Below are 20,972 nucleotides of genomic sequence, written 5' to 3' on the forward strand. Positions count from 1 at the left end.
CTCTGGGGTGGGTCTTTAGGCTGCATTGGCATTATTACCTTGTGAGCACCACCCCCTTGTAAAGACCATACAAATTTATTGTATATGGCATAATTATTTAAAGAAAAAAAATGGAATACATATAGGCGCAGCATGAATAAAATAAGAGTAAAAACTGGCCACTTGATCTGGTGGCAGGTCCTCTTTAAAGGCGTATTCCTATCTCTAAGATCCTATCCCAATATGTAGTAGGTGTAATAATAATAATATTAGCAAATACCTCCAATTAGAAATGTAGTATAGTTGTTCTGATTTACTATGTATCTTTCCTCATGTGCAAGCATTACAGGACCTTATATATCCATGGATACGACCACTAGCAACTAGCTAACTGTCAGTATATGAGTGGTCGTAACCATGGATACCTAAGGTTTGGCAATTCCTGCACATGAGGAAAGAGACATAGCGAATCAGAAAAACTATCCTACATTTCTAATTGTAGGTATTTGATAATTTATTATTACACCTACTACATATTGGGATAGGATCTTAGAGATGGGAATACCCCTTTAAGTGTACTGTAATGGATATACGTGTCCTGACTGATCTTCCTTTCTCAGTGGTCTTTTGTCCTAACATTATTCTATGTTTGTTTGCTCTAGTTTAACAATTTTTGTTCTTTGTATGTTTGAGAAAGATACATAAATACAACCATAGTTCAATTGGATTTACCAGCATGTTGACTTATTGAGAAGTAATAAATCTGGCACATGATCCTTCAAATTCATGTCAGAATCCACATTAAAGGGAATCTACCACCACATTTTTTCTACCCCATCCGAGAACAGTAAAATATAGGAGCAGAGACCCTGATTCCAGCGATGTGTCTTTTATTGGGCTGCTTGCTGCAGTTTTGATAAAATTACAGTTTTATCTGCTGCAGATCTACTCATTCTCTGAATGCCGAGCTGTGTATAAACTCGCCCACACCACTAATTGGCAGCTTTCTGTGTACACTGCATAGGCAGAAAACTGCTGTGCATTGGTGGGGGCGGGGTTACACAGTGCTAATGAATATGGAGAACTACATGGCAGCAGGTTTACTAGTCCTCTAGTGATAATCTGCTGCTAATAATACAATGATTCTAAACTGCAGCAAGCAGCCCAGTAAGTAACACATCGCTGGAGTCAGGGACTCTGCCCCTACATTAAGCTGCTTTCAGATTGGGCAGCAAAAACTTGGTGACAGATTCTTTTTAAACACATGTTGATTTTGCATTAAATTAGTTGTAGATTCATGGAGAAATCTGCAAAAATCACATCTAGGCATTATCCCATTGTTTATATTGTTTGTTACTGATACATTTCTGTCTCCTTTATAGCTGTGGGACGCACTGAGTGGAAAATGTGTGGCAACCCTGACTGGTCATGAAGATGAGGTTTTGGACGTTGCATTTGACTCCACTGGACAGCTGCTTGCCACGGCCTCTGCTGATGGTAAGGTTTATTCATTTGCAGAAGAGAGATTGTATGAGTTAAAAAGTATGCTGAGAAACCTCAGTAATATGTCCAAGACCTTTAGCCTAAGTTCACACAGAGCGTTTTGTTTTGAGGCTGCCAAAAATCCTTAAAGCGTTTTGCAGCCTTTTGATTTGACAGTGCCTAGATTCTAGCAGATTTCATAAGGATGTGCTTCAAAGAAGTGACACACACTTTTCTTTTTACACCGGTCATTTTTAAGGAAAAAAAACTTCCTAAAGGGGTGGTCCGAAGGCAAAGTAATTTTGCTCCTAACTCCCTATCTCTTTACTCCCATAATCTAAGCTATTTTCTAATATACTTGCTTTAAAAACTCCCTATCATTCCCTAACTACACTGTCTAACAGCTAATGTATTTTTTTTTCTATTTCCTGTTTAATGATGATTTGTGTGAGTATCACCAGTGCATGCTGGGATACTCAAACGTAGTGTCATCTGGGGGCAGAGGCTGCAGTCACTGTCGCAGCCCCTGCCCCCTCCCTGAAATGAAGCGTCATCAGTGACGTTTGTTTCAGAGGCTGTGCTGTCCTTGCCCTTTCTCCCCTATGAATAGTAATAAGCCGACAACAAAGCGGTGTCGCTATACCCGGCGGTGCAGGAGACTAGTGCCGCCCCCTCAGATGACGTCACTGGTCTCTGCCGGGTATAGTGACATCACACTGTTGCCGGCTTATTATTATTCCTAAGACAACAGAGCGGATGCTGTGCACAGGGGAGACATCACAGGGACAGATCAGGGACAGTACAGCCCCCGAAGACAAGCATCACTGATAACACTTCATTTCAGGGAGGGGGCAGGGGCTGCGACAGTGACTGCCGCAGCCTCTGCCCTCTGATGACACTTTGTTTGAGTATCCCAGCATGCACTGGTGATACTCAAATGAAGGGTCATCAGACTGGAAATAGAAAAAAATACACTAGCTGTTAGACAGTGTAGTTAGGGAACGGTAGGTAATTTTTAAAGCAAGTATAATAGTAAATAGCTTAGATTATAGGACTGAATACATAGGGAGTTGGTAGCAAAATTAATTTGCATTCGGACCATCCCTTTAAGCAACTCCCCAGTTGAACATTAAAGTGTATTTCCCATAGAAATGGGACTGTCGGCCACTACCAACTGCAATTACCTACATATTTTTGGTTAATGCTTAGACAGTAAATTACCAGAAAGATTTGACTTAGAGTCAAACATACACTGTAATAATCTTATACAGTGTTAATTTGTGGTCTGTGCACAGTTTTCTTTATTAATTTTAATATGAGCCCCCAAACTACAAGAACGATAGCTGAAGAGAAAACATAATGTAACCATCAAATTATTTTCTCTGATCTCACTTTCACGCCACTGCAGTAAGTTGGAAAAGGATCCCGTCTCTGCATTATAGTGCTTCCCCTGTGCTCTTAAAGGGGTTTTCCAGGCACATAGACTAATAAAACATTTAAAGGCTATTAGAAATGAATAAACTTTATAATTTACTTGCTGTTAAAATTCTGTTCTGTTGTTGAGCTGTGACACGTGATGAGTTACCTCCAGGTCCTTACGCCCTACTACGGTCCGATCAAAGAACAAAGCATTGATCGCCTGTCTGTGCGTTAAGCGGCTCAGCCAGCAGCTCTGCCGTGTGCTCTGCAATGTGATGCCATGGGGCATCGTCAATGATCCTTGGCAAGTTTCAGAAAGTTGGAGATCACATTGCAGACTCAACACAGAACAAATGATCTTATCAGCTTGTGATTTTAGCCAGAGGGGATGGTGCTGGTTGTTCCAGAGTGTTTTAAATACTTTATACATTATGTGACGCTTAGTGTTAGCACATGTAGCCTTACTGACTGCAGTAGATTGTTAGAATAGCACATGCTAGGTGAGGTTGGAGGAATACGAGGAAAGCGAAACTGTGTGCAGCGATTTATCCATCTTGAGACTGTGTAGAGTCTCAGGATGGTGCTTTGTTGTAGGTGGAGTGGGATCGGCACAGAGGGTGATAATTTGTGGGCTGTGGAACAGATGAAGATCTGCCACATGGGAAATGTAATCTAGAGGCACAGAGCGAAAACTGGCAGGAAGTTCAGGATGTGAACAGCAACAAACCACAAGGATGGCTGCAGGGGGCTAAAAAAACAAAAATAAATGAATTTCGGGACTCATTAAAAGGGCAACCATATCGTTTATTTCATTTTGTGCCCAGGAAATCCTCTTAAGTTGTGACAAACAGTACATCAGGAATCGTAGATGCTTATTACAGAGCCGGTTCTGTTGCGGGCCACCTGCGTGGGAGTGAAAGTGAGTTCAAAGGCTAACCCCCATAATGACAAATGGACATCATAGAGCAAGTGCCCTTGTTAAGAGCAGTTGCTCTTGCTCTGGAGGTTACTTATTCAGTTTATTCACTGCATGTGGCCACGCTTTTCCTCCTCATCATCTCTGAAGACTTGATTTACTCCAGCAGCGCAGCCCACTTACGTGTTCATCCAACTAGATCCATGTGGCCACGCTAACACCTTCTTCCAGCTAAAGCAGCCGACCAGCAGCCAGCTACTCTGATCATGTCACCATCAAGGGACCTGCCTCAGGAAAGGAGGACAGCTTCATAAAATCTCTTTGTCTATTGCATTCAGTAGAATTGTCCGTCTTATCATATTACTGTAGGCTGGTCGCATTGTGAATGTATCGCAGTGTATGGAATTCTGGGCCACAGATGCCCCAGTCTGCAGATTCATCATCGTCTATGTACAATTTAATTAAGTGCCACGACTTACAAGGACAGGCTTAAAATATACCCGATACCTGCAATGGGAGCAGTGCTGTTATCTCACCGAGCCAGTGTGCACGGTGTCCAACATATATCACTGTGAAAACAAGGTCACAAACTGGAGCAGTTCACAAAAGAGCTGATGTCTGTGCGTAGGTGGAGGCTGAGCTGTAAGAGAAGTGCGGCAAGGCAACGTACAAGTGAACCAAGTGCCCATTTATCTCTCCCTCTGTGCCTACATATTGGAAATGTTTTACACTTATGAACAGTGTAAAGTTAAAGTTCAGAGAAAAATGTCAGAGTAATTTAAGTTTTGTAAAACTTTGTCAACAATGTAATATTAATATGCGCCTCCCTCTCCCTATAGTTATATACAGTGTGTGCGAACAGCACGATTCATGTTTAGGTCTCTGCATTTACTGTATCTGTCTCTGCTAAGTGCTTTTCCAATGTTTTTATGGTGATTAAATACAAGTTCCGGCACTTTGCTGATAGCAGAACTAGGAAAGCTTTGTCAGGGATTCATTTGTTCTGTTGGTATTTAGCTAAAGTCTGGAATTATTTGATATAATCGTCAGCCGTGGGAATAAGTGACATCTGAGTTTATTAGTCGTGACAGTGTACACCAGTCTGTTTGCCTTGCATTTCTGTCTAATACTTCTGCTTTCAACAGGGACGGGCAGAGTGTACAATGCAGCGAGCAGGAAGTGCTTAGCCAAATTAGAGGGGCACGATGGAGAAATTTCCAAGGTAATCACTTAACGTCAGCCTCCATTGGAAATGTAGTTCTTCCCAAGACTCCAACTACTGGAATCACAACAATTTAGATAGAGGTGTGTCTACCCTTGACCCCTTTACAGCCCATGACGTATTAATACGCGTCTGTGCCCTGGGCTTTAAGAGCCTGACCCGTATTAGTACGTCATGGCGATCGCGCGCGCACACAGGCTGTGCGGGCGCGATCGCCGCCGGGTGTCAGCTGATTGTCACAGCTGACACCCGGTACTATGTGCAGGGAGCGGTCCCGCACCGCTCCTGGCACATTAACCCCCATCGCATCGCAGCATTGCGGTGGCAAGGGGAGGTGATCGGTATACTCACCTCCTCTTCCAGCCTCCAGCGCTGTCTGCCGCGGCTTCCCGGGTGTTGCCATGACGACCCGATGTCGTCATGACAACATCCGGGTCACCAGGCAGCAGGAACATTGTTTGGTCATGCGCAGTGCACGACCAAACAATGTTCTCACTGTGCAGCGCTGACTGCCTGCATGTCACAGGGATGGTGCTCCATCCCTATGCTGTGCAGGCGATCAGAATAAAAAAAGTTAAAGTCCCAGAGTGGGACAAAGTAAAAAAGTGTAAAAACTCCCAGAAAGTGAAAAAAAAAAAAAAATAAAATAAAATAAATCCACCAAAAATAAAAATATAATGTACCCATCAATAAATATTATTATGAAAAAAAAGCAAACAAACAATAAAAGTACACATATTTGGGATCGCCGTGTCCGGAACGACCTGACCTATAAAACTGTCCCACTAGTTAACCCCTTCAGTGAACACGGTAAAAAAACAAAACAAAAAAACAATGCTTTATCATCATACCGCCAAACAAAAAATGGAATAACACGCAATCAAAAAGACGAATATAAATAAAAATGGTACCGCTGAAAACGTCATCTTGTCCCGCAAAAAACAAGCCGCCATACACCTCCATCATCCGAAAAATCAAAAAGTTATAGCTCTCAGAATAAAGCGATGCAAAAAAATAATGTTTTCTATAAAATAGCTTTTATTGTGTAAAAGCGCCAAGACATAGAAAAACGATATAAATGTGGTACCGCTGTAAACCCGAAGAATAAAGCTACCTTATCAATTTTACCACATGCGGAGTAGAATAAAAAAAAAAAAACAATTCCTGAATTGTTGGTTTTTGTTTATTCTGCCTCCCAAAAATCGGAATAGAAAGCGATCAAAAAATGTTACGTGCCTGAAAATGGCACCAATAAAAACGTCAACTCATCCCGCAAAAAACAAAGCCGTCACATGACTCTGTCTGCCAAAATATGGAAAAATTATAGCTCTCAAAATATGGCGATGCAAAAACTAGATTTTACAAAAAATGCATCTTTTAGTGTGTGACAGCTGTCAATCATAAAAACCCCATATGATTCTAGTATCACTGTAATCGCACCGACCCGAAGAATAAAGTCGTCTAATCACTTATACCACACGAGGAACGGTGTAAAAAATAAACTCTCGGGTTAGGGTTGGGCTAGGGTTAGGGCTGGGGTTGGGGTTAGGGTTTAATGGGGTTGGCATTTTTTTCAAAAGTAAGAAAAAAAGATGACGATATGGCGACTAGTGTTGAGCGCAAGTGCTCGCTACTTGAGTTTGCATCGGGTGCTCTGGTATGCATTGAGTATCGTGGGTATTTGAGTGACATGCTCGAGTCTCCGCCCCATATGCTTTGCGGCCAAAAGAACTTTGCGGGGATTGCCTGCCATGCACGAGCGATCCCCGCATGTTTTTTTTTGGGTGTCTAATAACCGTGAAACATGCGGGGCACGGACTCGATCATGTCACTAGAGCACACGCAGTACATGGTGCATACCGGAGTACCCGATTTAAACTCAAGTAGCGAGCACTTGTGCTCAAGACTAATGACAACTTATTCAATATGATGACCTAATGTTATCAAATTCTGTGTCGTACCTCTGGGTTCAAAATGTTCACTATACCCCTTGATAAAATCCTTGAGGGGTCTAGTTTCCAAAATGGGGTCACTTGTGGGGGGTTTCCACTGTTTAGGCACACAGGGGCTCTCCAAACGCGACATGGTGTCCGCTAACAAATTGAATGGAAAATCGGCTCAAATTGTTAGCGGACACCATGTTGCGTTTGGAGAGCCCCTGTGTGCCTAAACATTGGAGCTCCCCCACAAGTGACCCCATTTTGGAAACTAGACCCCCCAAGGCACCTATCTAGATGCATAGTGAGCACTTGGAACCCCCAGGTGCTTCACGGATTGATTCGTAAAAAAGAAAAAGTGGAAAAAAAATGCTTTTTAATTTTTACGGATTAATTTGTGAAGCACCTGGGGGTTCAAAATGCTCACCACCCATCTAGATAAGTTCCCAGTGGGGTCTAGTTTCCAAAATGGTGTCACTTGTGGGGGGTTTCTACTGTTTAGGCACATCAGGGGCTCTCCAAACGCAACATGGCGGCCGCTATTTATTGAAGCAAATTTTACAATCGAAAATTCAAATGGCGCTCCTTCCCTTCCGAGCCCTGCCGTGCGCCCAAACAGTGGTTTTTCCCCACATATGGGGTATCTGCTTGCCCAGGGGAAATTGCACAACAAATTTTGGGGTCCATTTTTTCCTGTTACCCCTGCGAAAATAAAAAAAATTGGGTCTAAAGTAACATTTTTGTGAAAAAAGTTAAATGTTAATTTTTTTCTTTCACATTCCAAAAATTCCTGTGAAGCACCTGAAGGGTTAATAAAGTTCTTGAATGTGGTTTTGAGCACCTTGAGGGGTGCAGTTTTTAGAATGGTGTCACTTTGGGGTATTTCCTGTCATAAAGGCCTCTCAAAGTGACTTCAAATGTGATGTGGTCCCTAGAAAAATGTTTTTGTACATTTTGTTGGAAAAATGAGAAATCTCTGGTCAACTTTTAACCCTTATAGCTCCATAACAAAAAAAAATGTAGTTCCAAAATTGTGCTGATGTAAAGTAAACATGTGGAAAATGTTATGTATTAACTATTTTGTGTGACATATCTCTCTGATTTAAGGGCATAAAAATTTAAATTTTAAAAATTGCAAAATTTTCGCCAAATTTCCATTTTTTTCACAAATAAACGCAAGTGATATCGAATAAATTTTACCACAATCATGAAGTACAATATGTCACGAAAAAACAGTCAGAATCAGGGGGATCCGTTGAAGCGTTCCAGAGTAATTACCTCATAAAGTGACAGTGGTCAGAATTGTAAAAATTGGCCTGGTCATTAACGTGCAAACCACCTTGGGTTGTAAAGGGGTTAAAGGGAATCTGTCAGCAGTTTTTTGCTACCTCATCTGAGAGCAGCATAATGTAGGCAAAGAGACCCTGAATCCAACAATGTATCACTTAGTTTACTGGGTGCAGCAGATGTGATACAATCAGAGCTTTTACATGAAGCAATGCAGCAGAGCTGAGAAAGCTAACCCCGTCCACACTAGCTATAGTCTTAACCACACCGCTGCATCCTTGTGAATAAAGACCGGGAGCAGTGATGTAGAAGAAACGAAGGAGTGGCATGGTGTAAGTAGGCTCAGTTTGTTATATTAAAAAAATTGAAAGTGGTCAATCTGTGTAGCTCATAGGACCCATGATGCTTTTTAACTTTTCACATGACCTTTTTACATGATTATTCAAGTATTCTAGTAATATGTTTTGTTCTGGAATTGCTCACATTTGAGAAAAATCAACTCATACTAAGCAACTCGCTGTATACTAATGATCAAGGACTACGTTGGAGAGGGGTTTACTCACTGACTAGCCCAGGTTCAGTATCTGCAATCATGCCCCCTGGATGTGATTGACAGTCCCTGTCACAGTTTGTGTTACTCCCGTCATCGCACTTCTGTCACAGCTTTTCTAACAGCCCCCTTCAAAGCTGTGACAGGTGAGGAAACTCTGAAGATTGGGCAGTGCTGGGACTGTCAATCACACCCAGGCTATGTGTTTCCATCTCTGTGCTTGGGCTAGTGTCAGTGAGTAAACACCACTCTGGACTAGTCCTGGATCATTAGTATGCTGCAAGGTGCTGAGTGTAAGTCGATTTTTCACAAATGTCTGCAGATCCAATATACAATAAACATACTACTGGAATACATGAATATCGCTAGGTCATAGGGCAGTTTAAAAGTGTCAGGGGTCCCGATAGGTTCCCTTTAACGCTATTCGAAACAGGTCTTATAATGAAACTGTATGTGCCAAGTGTGAAAAACTTAAAGCAGGATTGTGCTCAGTAAACTACATACACTGTCAGGTGGGTGACATTACACTAATTAATATGATATCTTGGTTGATGAAATCCATCCTGTGGTTCTTGCGTAATCTTTACTTTCAGTGTTGAGATAATGATATGCCCTTGCTTCGGGGTGGCCTATGGGGGGTGCTCTATCTGGTGCTCTGCCTACATATTCTTCTGTATGCTCTTATGACAGATCACTGATCCTTCACTGACCTGCCTCCTACTTTACATAATGCATCTAGTAGTGAGGGGCTAGGTAAAATAGGAGGCAGGTCAGTGAAGGATCAGTGATCTGTCATAAGAGCATACAGAAGAATATGTAGGCAGAGCACCAGATAGAGCCCCCCCCATAGGCCACCCCGAAGCAAGGGCATATCATTATCTCAACACTGAAAGTAAAGATTACACAAGAACCACAGGATGGATTTCATCAACCAAGGTATCATATTACTCAGCGTAATGTCGCCCTCCTGACAGTGTATATAGTTTACTGAGCACAATCCTGCTGACAGGTGCGCTTTAACTTTGACCTGTAAAGCCATTTACCATATGTGCGTTTGTCATCGCTTTTCTCGAACTGTAGGGTTCACCTTGCAGCCCCTGTCTGTCTGTTATGGGATTTTGTAGCGCTCTGTGATTCATTTTTAGGATCACTATGCTCTGTGCATTGTTTATCACAGCTGAACTTGTAGACTGCGGTTTTCCTAAGCGCTGGTGATTAAATATGGATGTGCGTAGAAGTGATGTTGGCACTTGTCCAGTCTGCACAGCTTTCTTACATGCGTTCTGGCCCAGACCCACTGCTCTCACCACACCGTTATCAATAATTCACACAGCCTGCCGGCTCCCCCTCCTGATTAGTATCCGCCGCACATGTCAGACAGCGCTCCTCTGCTTGTATTGCTAGTAAATGTGCTGTGTGCAGGAGTGAGCGTCGCCCCGAGGACGTGCAGGCAGCCGTGGAGCCTCGGCGGAGATCTGATCATAAAAGCTGTGTCTGATTGCTTTTTTCCTGAAGCAGGGCTATCCTCGCTTGTTGGTGGTTTATTATGTCAAGTGTGGAAATTGCTTACTTTGTACAGCAGTAAATAAAATATTAGGAAATACCCTGGAAAGTCGTTATCCCACTTACGACTCCTGTGCTACAATGCCAATATCAATTCATTTAACAGCCTAACTAAATGTTCGACACACTGTATGGACACAAGTATTGGGACACCTCCACATTACTCCTACAGGGACTTCCATGAATTCCCAATGTACATCCCTAGACATTAATATGGAGTTGGTCCCTTCACAGCTATTCCACTATAATGTGAAGACTTTCTACAAGATTTTGGAGGTGTCGGTGTGAGTTTTTTCCCATTCATCCAGAAGAGCATTTGTGAGGTCAGACACTCATGTTGGATAATTTGGCCGAACTCACACTTTCCATTCTAGTTCATCCCAGAAGTGGATGATTGAGTTGAGGTCTGTGCTCTGTGTGGCCGGTTATGTTCTTCCACACCAACCCCATCAACCATGCCTGAATGGACCTTACTTTTGTGGAACAGTAAAGTCCTTCCCCAGGTGTTCCTAAAAAGTTGGAAAAATACAATTGTCCAAAATGTCTTTTATGCTGAAGCATTAAGATTTCCCTTCAGTGGAACTAAGAATTAAGGGGCCTAGACCAATCTCTGAAGAACCCCATAGTATTACAACTCCTCCACTAAAGTTTACAGTTGGCACAATGTAGTCAGGCAGGTAACGTTCTCCTGGCATTTACCAAACCCAGACTCGTCCATCAGACTGACAGAGAACACAGAACACGTCTCCACTGCTTCAGAGTCCAGTGGCGGCTGCTTTACACCACTCTCTCCAATGCTTGGCCTTGTGCTTGGTGATATAAGGCTTGCATGCAGCTGCGTGGCAATGGAAACCAATTCTATAAAGCTTCGGTTTTATGCCCGATCAGAGTGTTGGTGACTTTTACATGTTGCATCTTTCACTTTGATGAGACCACTTGTATGTTACATTGCTATTGTGTCACATCATATTGTGCTTTGGCTTTTGCATGACTTTTTTCTACTTCTTAGACCCCTATACAATGGCTCTTTGTTCCAGATTTGCTTTAATGCTCAGGGCACCCGTATTTTAACGGCCAGCTCTGATAAGACGGCCCGCCTCTGGGATCCGCACACAGGGCAGTGTGTCCAGGTGCTGGAGGGACACTCAGATGAGATTTTCTCCTGTGCTTTCAACTACGAGGGAAACACCATTATTACAGGTAGGATCGCCTACAAACCCAGTACACATATTTCTACATAATGAACAATGTTTCTTATCTCACTTACCTTTATTTAATACTGCAGGGGTCATTTTACCATGAACTAGATTTAAAGGGTAAAATGTAAAAATAAAATATAGAGCATTATTAAAATGATATAGGATTGGGAAATACAAAAATATTGTCAGCTTGCTATCCATTGATATTTCAGAGCCACATTTAAAGATAATTTGGTACTAGCTGGAAATATTAAAGGGGTTTTCCTATCTAGGACCTGGGATCACTTGTTTATATGCTGCAAACAGAAATGGCTGGGATTCTGGAAACCGTAACTAACATACTAGTAGGAGAATCTTCTAGATGTTTTTTGGGAAATAATGATCGATTTACTTTAAAGAGTCGACATTTGCAAACTATATCAGAGTGCAGACATGGCATTGGATTGTCCTGCAGTATTTACCTCTGCCATTGATGTCCTTTTATTTTTTTAAATAAATGAGGTTATCCAAGGACAACCTTTTTTATAACCCATGTACGGTTTCTTGATAGAGGGGGATCTAAACGCTGTGTACCCCTCTGTTACCATGAACAGGCAGCCTCCAATCCATACAAGGTGAACATGTGCTCTTCATGGAGATTAAGGTTGGGAATATATGGTGACTCTGGTCACTATACAGGTTGCAAGACCAAAGATTTCTGTATGCTGGTTAACATCATGACATAATGCAAATGATAGGATTGCATCCAAGCCTGTAAGGTACTGTGGTCGTGCGGAAGGGTGAGATGTTTTCTTTAGCTACTCCGCTTAATAGGTCCCAGGGAATCCTGCGCCTTCAACCCATATACAGGTATTTGAACTTGCCGTCCCCTGAGTTACGTCTGCGTAGATGCTGCTGGATGGTGGAGAGAGCTGCTAGAGGAGGGTGGTACAGGAGGGTAAAAACTAAGAAGGGCAAAGTCTAAGGCAAAATATTCAGACACAACATGGAACAAAACAATCTGAGGTCAGAAACGATACAACATGCAGGATGAAGAAAGCAAAGGCACAGGATGATCGACAGGTGAGACCACAAATATCAGCTATACTAAATATAAATCAGAAACATGCTTGCATTGCCCAGTGGCAACTGGAATAAAAATATGGTGCCACCTGGCAACAGAATCAGAGGCAGTAGGAGCATGTTCAAACATGGAAATGACTTCAACAAGCAAGTTTCAAAAAATCCAACTTGACATTTTGCAGCATACAGTGGTCTTTGGCCGTAACACAGATCTCACAGACAAAGTCGCTGTGGTGCGCATCACAATCTGGCTGTTTCCGATGTTCCCACTCTTGCAATGCCGGCACCATTATAGTATATTGGCGCATACGTCCAAATCCCATTTTGCAGGGGGTTATTATTATTATTTATCTATAGAATCCATTGATTCCATGGTGGTGTACATAAGAAGGGGTTACATACCAAATACAGATATCACTTACAGTATACACACTAACAATGATAGACTGGTACAGAGGGAAGAGGACCCCGCCCTTGCGGGCTTGGGGGTTCAGACGTAAGCCCCGGCGGGGTCACCGAACGCCTTAGCACAATGTGAAAGCACAATAAGCAGTCAGCTCATTCACTCTGCATCGACATGGACAGTGATACTAAATAGCTGCATTTTTGAACTCTGGATATAGGATCTAGGTGTAAATTATTGTTACAGTCTTTACCAGTTACAATTTAATGTGACTTAAGCTTTGTCTTATAGGAAGCAAAGACAACACCTGCAGAATATGGCGCTAGTTCATTAGTCACTCCATGTGGACGCTGTTGGATTATATAATGGAGTGGCCAAATGTGGTGGACATAAGCAATGTTACGATAACTCACTGGCTGACCTCTCCGTTAATTGTATCACACTCACATTCACAAAGTATTCCAATGATTAGCCTCTGTTCATAGAGCAAACGTCCCAGTTGTACTTAAAAGATAACTAAACTTTTTTTAAAAAATTTTCATTTAATTATCCTACAGGCATTGCCGAGTTATGAAGTTTTGTAATATACGTCATCATCTTATTTTTTTTTCATTCTCTCCCATACACTATGCTGCAGTTCTGGTACAATTCCCAGATCACGCTCCTTTAGAAGCTGCTTTGATCTGCTGCTCCGCAAAGATCCGTACATTATATTCAAATCCAAGAGTAGAGAATTGTCCCAATCTAAGCCTCTCTGCTTTCCATCCCTGGACTCGGACAGGAGACTTCTTATATTATAACTTTGCGATGCCTGAAGGATAATTAAACAAAACAAGTTTTGTAACTTTATTGAAATAAGTTTTTAGTTGGTTATGTTTTTTATATTGACTTTGTGGTTTTACATAGTTCCCTGTTTTATTTATTAGCAATAATAAACATTTTTAAAGAAATCATTAGTATTTGATTTTGTAAGCTCCAGAATTTATCACAAATGATTTACAAATATGGAAAATGTAGCTGAAAAAATATCTTGTAAGATATGCTGAGATCACCATGTGCATTAACCCTGTCCTGTGATATTACTGTGTGCAGAATAAAAGCGTAGGAGTAATGCACAGTGACATCATGGTGTGCATTCCCTCTACTGTGACATTATAGTATGACTATCCAGCAGTGAAATCACTGTGCCTGCTAATTTTATTCTGTAAATCCTTATTCCTGTACAGTGACATCAGTATGTTCATCATTGTACTGTGGTATCTTTGTGTGGCTCTCCGCCCCAACTTTATAGTAGCTGGAAAATAACCAAAACAATCATAGGGGCTGTGTCCAGGGGTGTAACAAGAGGGAATGCCCTAGGGAGTTGTGCTCAAGCCATGCCATCTAAAGGCCCCATCACACTAAGCGAGATCGCTAGCGAGATCTCTGCTGAGTCACAAGTTTTGTGACGCACCAGCGACCTCATTGGCGATCTCGCTACGTTTGACACGTAGCAGCGACCAGGCCCCTGCTGTGAGATCGCTGGTCGTGTCGGAATGGTCTGGACATTTCTTTGATCGTTGAGGCCCTGCTGGGCAGCATGCATCGCTGTGTTTGACACCTTACCAACGACCTTGTTGACTACTCAGACACAGAAACACATAGGCGTGCATCGTTATACAGATCGTTACGGGTCGCCGCATCGTTGCTGCGTCGTTGGGAAGATCTGACTGTTTGACATCTCACCAGCGACCACATAGCGACGCAGCAACGATCCCTCACAGGTCGTATCGTTGTCGGAATCGCTGTAGCATCACTAAGTGTGACTGGGCCTTTAAAGGACCCACAGCCCCTCTGAGGCATAAGAAGATAACAGCACTACAATGGGTTGTGTGGAGGTGCGGGGGCATATTATAATGTGGTAACTGAGCTATCTTACTACACTAGCGTAAACTTTGCTGTACAGCCTGTATACTCAGATACAATGTCTATGAATAGTATAAGCAAATATGAGACACTTTATAAGTATGCTATCAGAAAAGTTTGCTTCCTTCTCCATTTATGAGCCACTTTCTCTTCTCCACCTGCCTCCTGAACTGACCATTCACTCTGAAAAACGGATAAAATTTTTCCTGGTCATAAAAAGATGGACTGTATGCTAATTGAGAAATCAGATTACAGATGCATATTAAAGTCTGTAAAGGAACAAAGTGAAAGAGAGAATGTACTGCTGTTGCTTTCTACGCTGAACAAAAATAAAAGGCCACTCTACGATGTGCAGTTTTACAGTAGTGGAGGTCAGGGGGGTCAGAAAACCAGTCCGTATGCAAACCGATGGTTGAAGCAGCTGTCCGGGTGGCTGGTCTCAGATGATCTTGGAGGTGAAGATGCTGGATGTTGAGGTCCCGTGCTGGTGTGGTTACACGTGGTCTGCGGTTTTGAGGCTGGTTGGATGTCCTGCGAAATTCTCTGAAATGCTGGAGACGGCTTATGGTAGAGAAATGAACATTTAGTTCACAGGCAACAGCTCTGGTGGACATTCCTGCAGTCAGCATGCCAATTGCACGCTCCCTCAAAACTTGCGACATCTGTGGCATTGTGCTATGTGATAAAACTGCTCATTTTACAGTGGCCACTTATTGTGGCCGGCCTAAGGCACACCTGTGCACTAATCAGCTGTCTAATGAGCATCTGGATATGCCACACCTGTGAGGTGGATGGATTATCTTGGCAAAGAAGTGCTCACTAACACAGATTTAGGCCTCTTTCACACATCTGGATATTTCCGGTACTGGAAAAACCAGTACCGAAGATATTTGTGTGTGTGATACGTATGGTAACCGTGTGCAGCATCAGTATCACACGTACCGACGCCTGGGAATCAGCGGTACTGTTTGCGCTGTTCCCAAGTGCCGGGTACTGAACGCTGCCCTCATCATTGTTCCCTGCTTGCGCTGTGATCAGCATCAGCAGGGGACAATGTTGAGAGTAGTATTCTGCTCCCGCTGTGTCCAAAGCCTTTAAAAATAAGAATAAAATAAAAAAATCCTTATACTCACCTGTCCTAAGTGTCCCATGCTGTAATCCATGTGACCGCACATGCTGAGGAGCAGAGAATGACTCACTGCAGCAAGCGCGCCCGGACCTGCGCTGAGCTCACTGAGTGACAGGACACCGCTCGGTTAGCTTAGCACTACATTTTACTACATTCAGTGCTTGCTGAGATTTTGTAACAAGTGGTAACTGTAGTCGTCCAGAACCATGTCTATGTAAAAGCATGTTGCAATATGTGAAAAAGCAAAACACTGCGTTGCTTGAAGTCATACAGTGTGCAGCCACAGTAAACTTTTTTTTTTAATCTGGGTGCTGACAAAAGAAGATAAAACTGTGTCTGTATATAATTATCCTGGCAAAGAGAAATTTGTAAAGCTCAAAGATGAATGCAGTTTGCCAATGGCTGCATTTGTTGTGCTTTCTGTGTGCTGTTGTGATGTGTGACTGCATTTGCAGGTTTGCATGGCGGGTTTTATACTTCATCCTTTATCTTTTAGCTAATATTCTATTTAGATGGAGATGGGTCTGGAAGGCAGTGATATAGTTAATATACAGGCTGATTTCACAATAAATGCCATGCACCACTGCTCACACTTCCGCTCATTACTAAATGATGGCATTTATTCATGCAAACCGTCTTACAACACAAGTAATCTAAATTGTGATAGACCAGTCAGCTGGAACATTCGTTGAGGCTCGCCAGGTCTCGTCCTTTATGGAGGTCTTTCCATACCATTAACATTCATAGTTGCCTTCCAGCACAATGGGAGAAACGTCTTAGGGACGGCTGGACACAACTTGTGGCTTTCCAGCTGTTTAACAGTGTACATCCCAGGAGGCACACTATGGTTTGTAATAGCCTTACATCAATGCAGTCATTGTCTTCAAAGGCAGGTATCATGGATGCATTCAAGAAATACAGGAATAGTGAATACCCCCTGGAAACATGTGGAAACATTAAGGCATTTGCACAAGAGATACATGCATCTACTATTTAGGAGGAGTCCCTGTTATTTATAGGAAAATACCATGTCGTACATACACTTGTCATCAGACGTCTGTGCCAATCGGGCCGAGCATGGACTGATAATGCATGGACTGGCATCTATTCTCCCGTCCCAAGTGTGACAGCTTCATATATTTCTATGAAGCTGTCACGCTCAGGTCAGGGACCCACAGCCAGTCCGTGCATTAACGACCGGTGCTCTTACCGATTGTCACAGACGTTTGAATGAACCCTGAAGTGGAATCTGTCAGCCTAAAATGATGGTATAAACCAAACACATAGCTATGTAGGGGATATAGCACCTATAAAAATCACACCTTTAGTGCTCTAATAGCTGCCTCCATTCTGCAGAAACAGAAGATGCATCAAATATGGTGATTAGTGTTCTCGGTGTACCCTTGGTGTGACCAAGAGGCTCAGTGCACCATCCCACTGGTATTGCATGTCAACATCTCCCGCACTGTTCAGTGAGAGCACTGGCTTGCCTGAGCTGTTTATGCAGACAGTGCCCCCTCCAGAAAAGCCAACGCTGGCAACCACCAATGAGGGGGTGGGAAATGCGAAACGGTGCACTGAGCCTTTTAGCCACGTTAAGGGTGCACCGAGCACTCTAATTCATATATTTGATTAAACTTCAGTTTCTGCAGAACTAAGGCAGGTGCGATTTTTTTAAAGAGGTTATATTCCCTACAAGGCTATGTGCTCAGTTTATAATGTCAGTTTGGGCTACCAAGTAACAAAGAAAATGACGGCACTTCCACTACAAAAACTAGGTGTGAACAGGTGCTTACTAAGAGCAGCTACCTCCATATATAATGAACAAATAAAGTAGCACACTGTAACACTGAGTATATAGATATGAAATATGAAATATGAATAGCTTAACTGCTGTAGAAAATAGAAATAAATGAAAAAAATTTTTTGAAAAATTTTTTTGCGCATATAAATATGAAGTATGGAAAATGAATAGCATTACTGCTGTAAATAAATGAGAAATCTTAGCGCATAAATTGGCCAATTCATGTGTACCTGACAGCCGCGGTAAGGCGTTTCTCGATGTCAGGACCTATAATGTGAATACCTCTCTAAGAGACCTCCGTCTGCTTATGTGTGGGAAAGACAGATCCTGATGCATTTAAAACCACCTGCGGCATGGGGGTGGGGGTGGAGTGCTCAGTCAACGCTAAATCTAGTAACAAAGAAAATGACGGCACTTCCACTACAAAAACTAGGTGTGAACAGGTGCTTACTAAGAGCAGCTACCTCCATATATAATGAACAAATAAAGTAGCACACTGTAACACTGAGTATATAGATATGAAATATGAAATATGAATAGCTTAACTGCTGTAGAAAATAGAAATAAATGAAAAAAATTTTTTGAAAAATTTTTTTGCGCATATAAATATGAAGTATGGAAAATGAATAGCATTACTGCTGTAAATAAATGAGAAATCTTAGCGCATAAATTGGCCAATTCATGTGTACCTGACAGCCGCGGTAAGGCGTTTCTCGATGTCAGGACCTATAATGTGAATACCTCTCTAAGAGACCTCCGTCTGCTTATGTGTGGGAAAGACAGATCCTGATGCATTTAAAACCACCTGCGGCATGGGGGTGGGGGTGGAGTGCTCAGTCAACGCTAAATCTAGTAACAAAGAAAATGACGGCACTTCCACTACAAAAACTAGGTGTGAACAGGTGCTTACTAAGAGCAGCTACCTCCATATATAATGAACAAATAAAGTAGCACACTGTAACACTGAGTATATAGATATGAAATATGAAATATGAATAGCTTAACTGCTGTAGAAAATAGAAATAAATGAAAAAAATTTTTTGAAAAATTTTTTTGCGCATATAAATATGAAGTATGGAAAATGAATAGCATTACTGCTGTAAATAAATGAGAAATCTTAGCGCATAAATTGGCCAATTCATGTGTACCTGACAGCCGCGGTAAGGCGTTTCTCGATGTCAGGACCTATAATGTGAATACCTCTCTAAGAGACCTCCGTCTGCTTATGTGTGGGAAAGACAGATCCTGATGCATTTAAAACCACCTGCGGCATGGGGGTGGGGGTGGAGTGCTCAGTCAACGCTAAATCTAGTAACAAAGAAAATGACGGCACTTCCACTACAAAAACTAGGTGTGAACAGGTGCTTACTAAGAGCAGCTACCTCCATATATAATGAACAAATAAAGTAGCACACTGTAACACTGAGTATATAGATATGAAATATGAAATATGAATAGCTTAACTGCTGTAGAAAATAGAAATAAATGAAAAAAATTTTTTGAAAAATTTTTTTGCGCATATAAATATGAAGTATGGAAAATGAATAGCATTACTGCTGTAAATAAATGAGAAATCTTAGCGCATAAATTGGCCAATTCATGTGTACCTGACAGCCGCGGTAAGGCGTTTCTCGATGTCAGGACCTATAATGTGAATACCTCTCTAAGAGACCTCCGTCTGCTTATGTGTGGGAAAGACAGATCCTGATGCATTTAAAACCACCTGCGGCATGGGGGTGGGGGTGGAGTGCTCAGTCAACGCTAAATCTAGTAACAAAGAAAATGACGGCACTTCCACTACAAAAACTAGGTGTGAACAGGTGCTTACTAAGAGCAGCTACCTCCATATATAATGAACAAATAAAGTAGCACACTGTAACACTGAGTATATAGATATGAAATATGAAATATGAATAGCTTAACTGCTGTAGAAAATAGAAATAAATGAAAAAAATTTTTTGAAAAATTTTTTTGCGCATATAAATATGAAGTATGGAAAATGAATAGCATTACTGCTGTAAATAAATGAGAAATCTTAGCGCATAAATTGGCCAATTCATGTGTACCTGACAGCCGCGGTAAGGCGTTTCTCGATGTCAGGACCTATAATGTGAATACCTCTCTAAGAGACCTCCGTCTGCTTATGTGTGGGAAAGACAGATCCTGATGCATTTAAAACCACCTGCGGCATGGGGGTGGGGGTGGAGTGCTCAGTCAACGCTAAATCTAGTAACAAAGAAAATGACGGCACTTCCACTACAAAAACTAGGTGTGAACAGGTGCTTACTAAGAGCAGCTACCTCCATATATAATGAACAAATAAAGTAGCACACTGTAACACTGAGTATATAGATATGAAATATGAAATATGAATAGCTTAACTGCTGTAGAAAATAGAAATAAATGAAAAAAATTTTTTGAAAAATTTTTTTGCGCATATAAATATGAAGTATGGAAAATGAATAGCATTACTGCTGTAAATAAATGAGAAATCTTAGCGCATAAATTGGCCAATTCATGTGTACCTGACAGCCGCGGTAAGGCGTTTCTCGATGTCAGGACCTATAATGTGAATACCTCTCTAAGAGACCTCCGTCTGCTTATGTGTGGGAAAGACAGATCCTGATGCATTTAAAACCACCTGCGGCATGGGGGTGGGGGTGGAGTGCTCAGTCAACGCTAAATCTAGTAACAAAGAAAATGACGGCACTTCCACTACAAAAACTAGGTGTGAACAGGTGCTTACTAAGAGCAGCTACCTCCATATATAATGAACAAATAAAGTAGCACACTGTAACACTGAGTATATAGATATGAAATATGAAATATGAATAGCTTAACTGCTGTAGAAAATAGAAATAAATGAAAAAAATTTTTTGAAAAATTTTTTTGCGCATATAAATATGAAGTATGGAAAATGAATAGCATTACTGCTGTAAATAAATGAGAAATCTTAGCGCATAAATTGGCCAATTCATGTGTACCTGACAGCCGCGGTAAGGCGTTTCTCGATGTCAGGACCTATAATGTGAATACCTCTCTAAGAGACCTCCGTCTGCTTATGTGTGGGAAAGACAGATCCTGATGCATTTAAAACCACCTGCGGCATGGGGGT

General features: G+C 41.9%; 1 protein-coding gene across 1 annotated transcript in view; it reads left to right on the forward strand.

Annotated features, from left to right (window-relative positions):
- DAW1 (dynein assembly factor with WD repeats 1) overlaps positions 1-13,969 on the forward strand; it is an 82,453-nt gene extending 68,484 nt beyond the window's left edge. The window contains exons 10-13 of the mRNA XM_073673000.1: positions 1,362-1,476; positions 4,942-5,018; positions 11,393-11,555; positions 13,311-13,969. Of these exons, the coding sequence (XP_073529101.1) occupies positions 1,362-1,476; positions 4,942-5,018; positions 11,393-11,555; positions 13,311-13,345 (390 nt within the window). The 3' untranslated portion in view covers positions 13,346-13,969. The remainder of the gene's footprint in view (positions 1-1,361; positions 1,477-4,941; positions 5,019-11,392; positions 11,556-13,310) is intronic.
- Positions 13,970-20,972: the final 7,003 nt, after the last annotated feature.

This window comes from Phyllobates terribilis, unplaced genomic scaffold (genome assembly GCF_046119375.1).
Source record: "Phyllobates terribilis strain yellow unplaced genomic scaffold, ASM4611937v1 Scaffold_3__8_contigs__length_932513732, whole genome shotgun sequence".
NCBI classification, from domain to species: Eukaryota; Metazoa; Chordata; class Amphibia; order Anura; family Dendrobatidae; genus Phyllobates; species Phyllobates terribilis.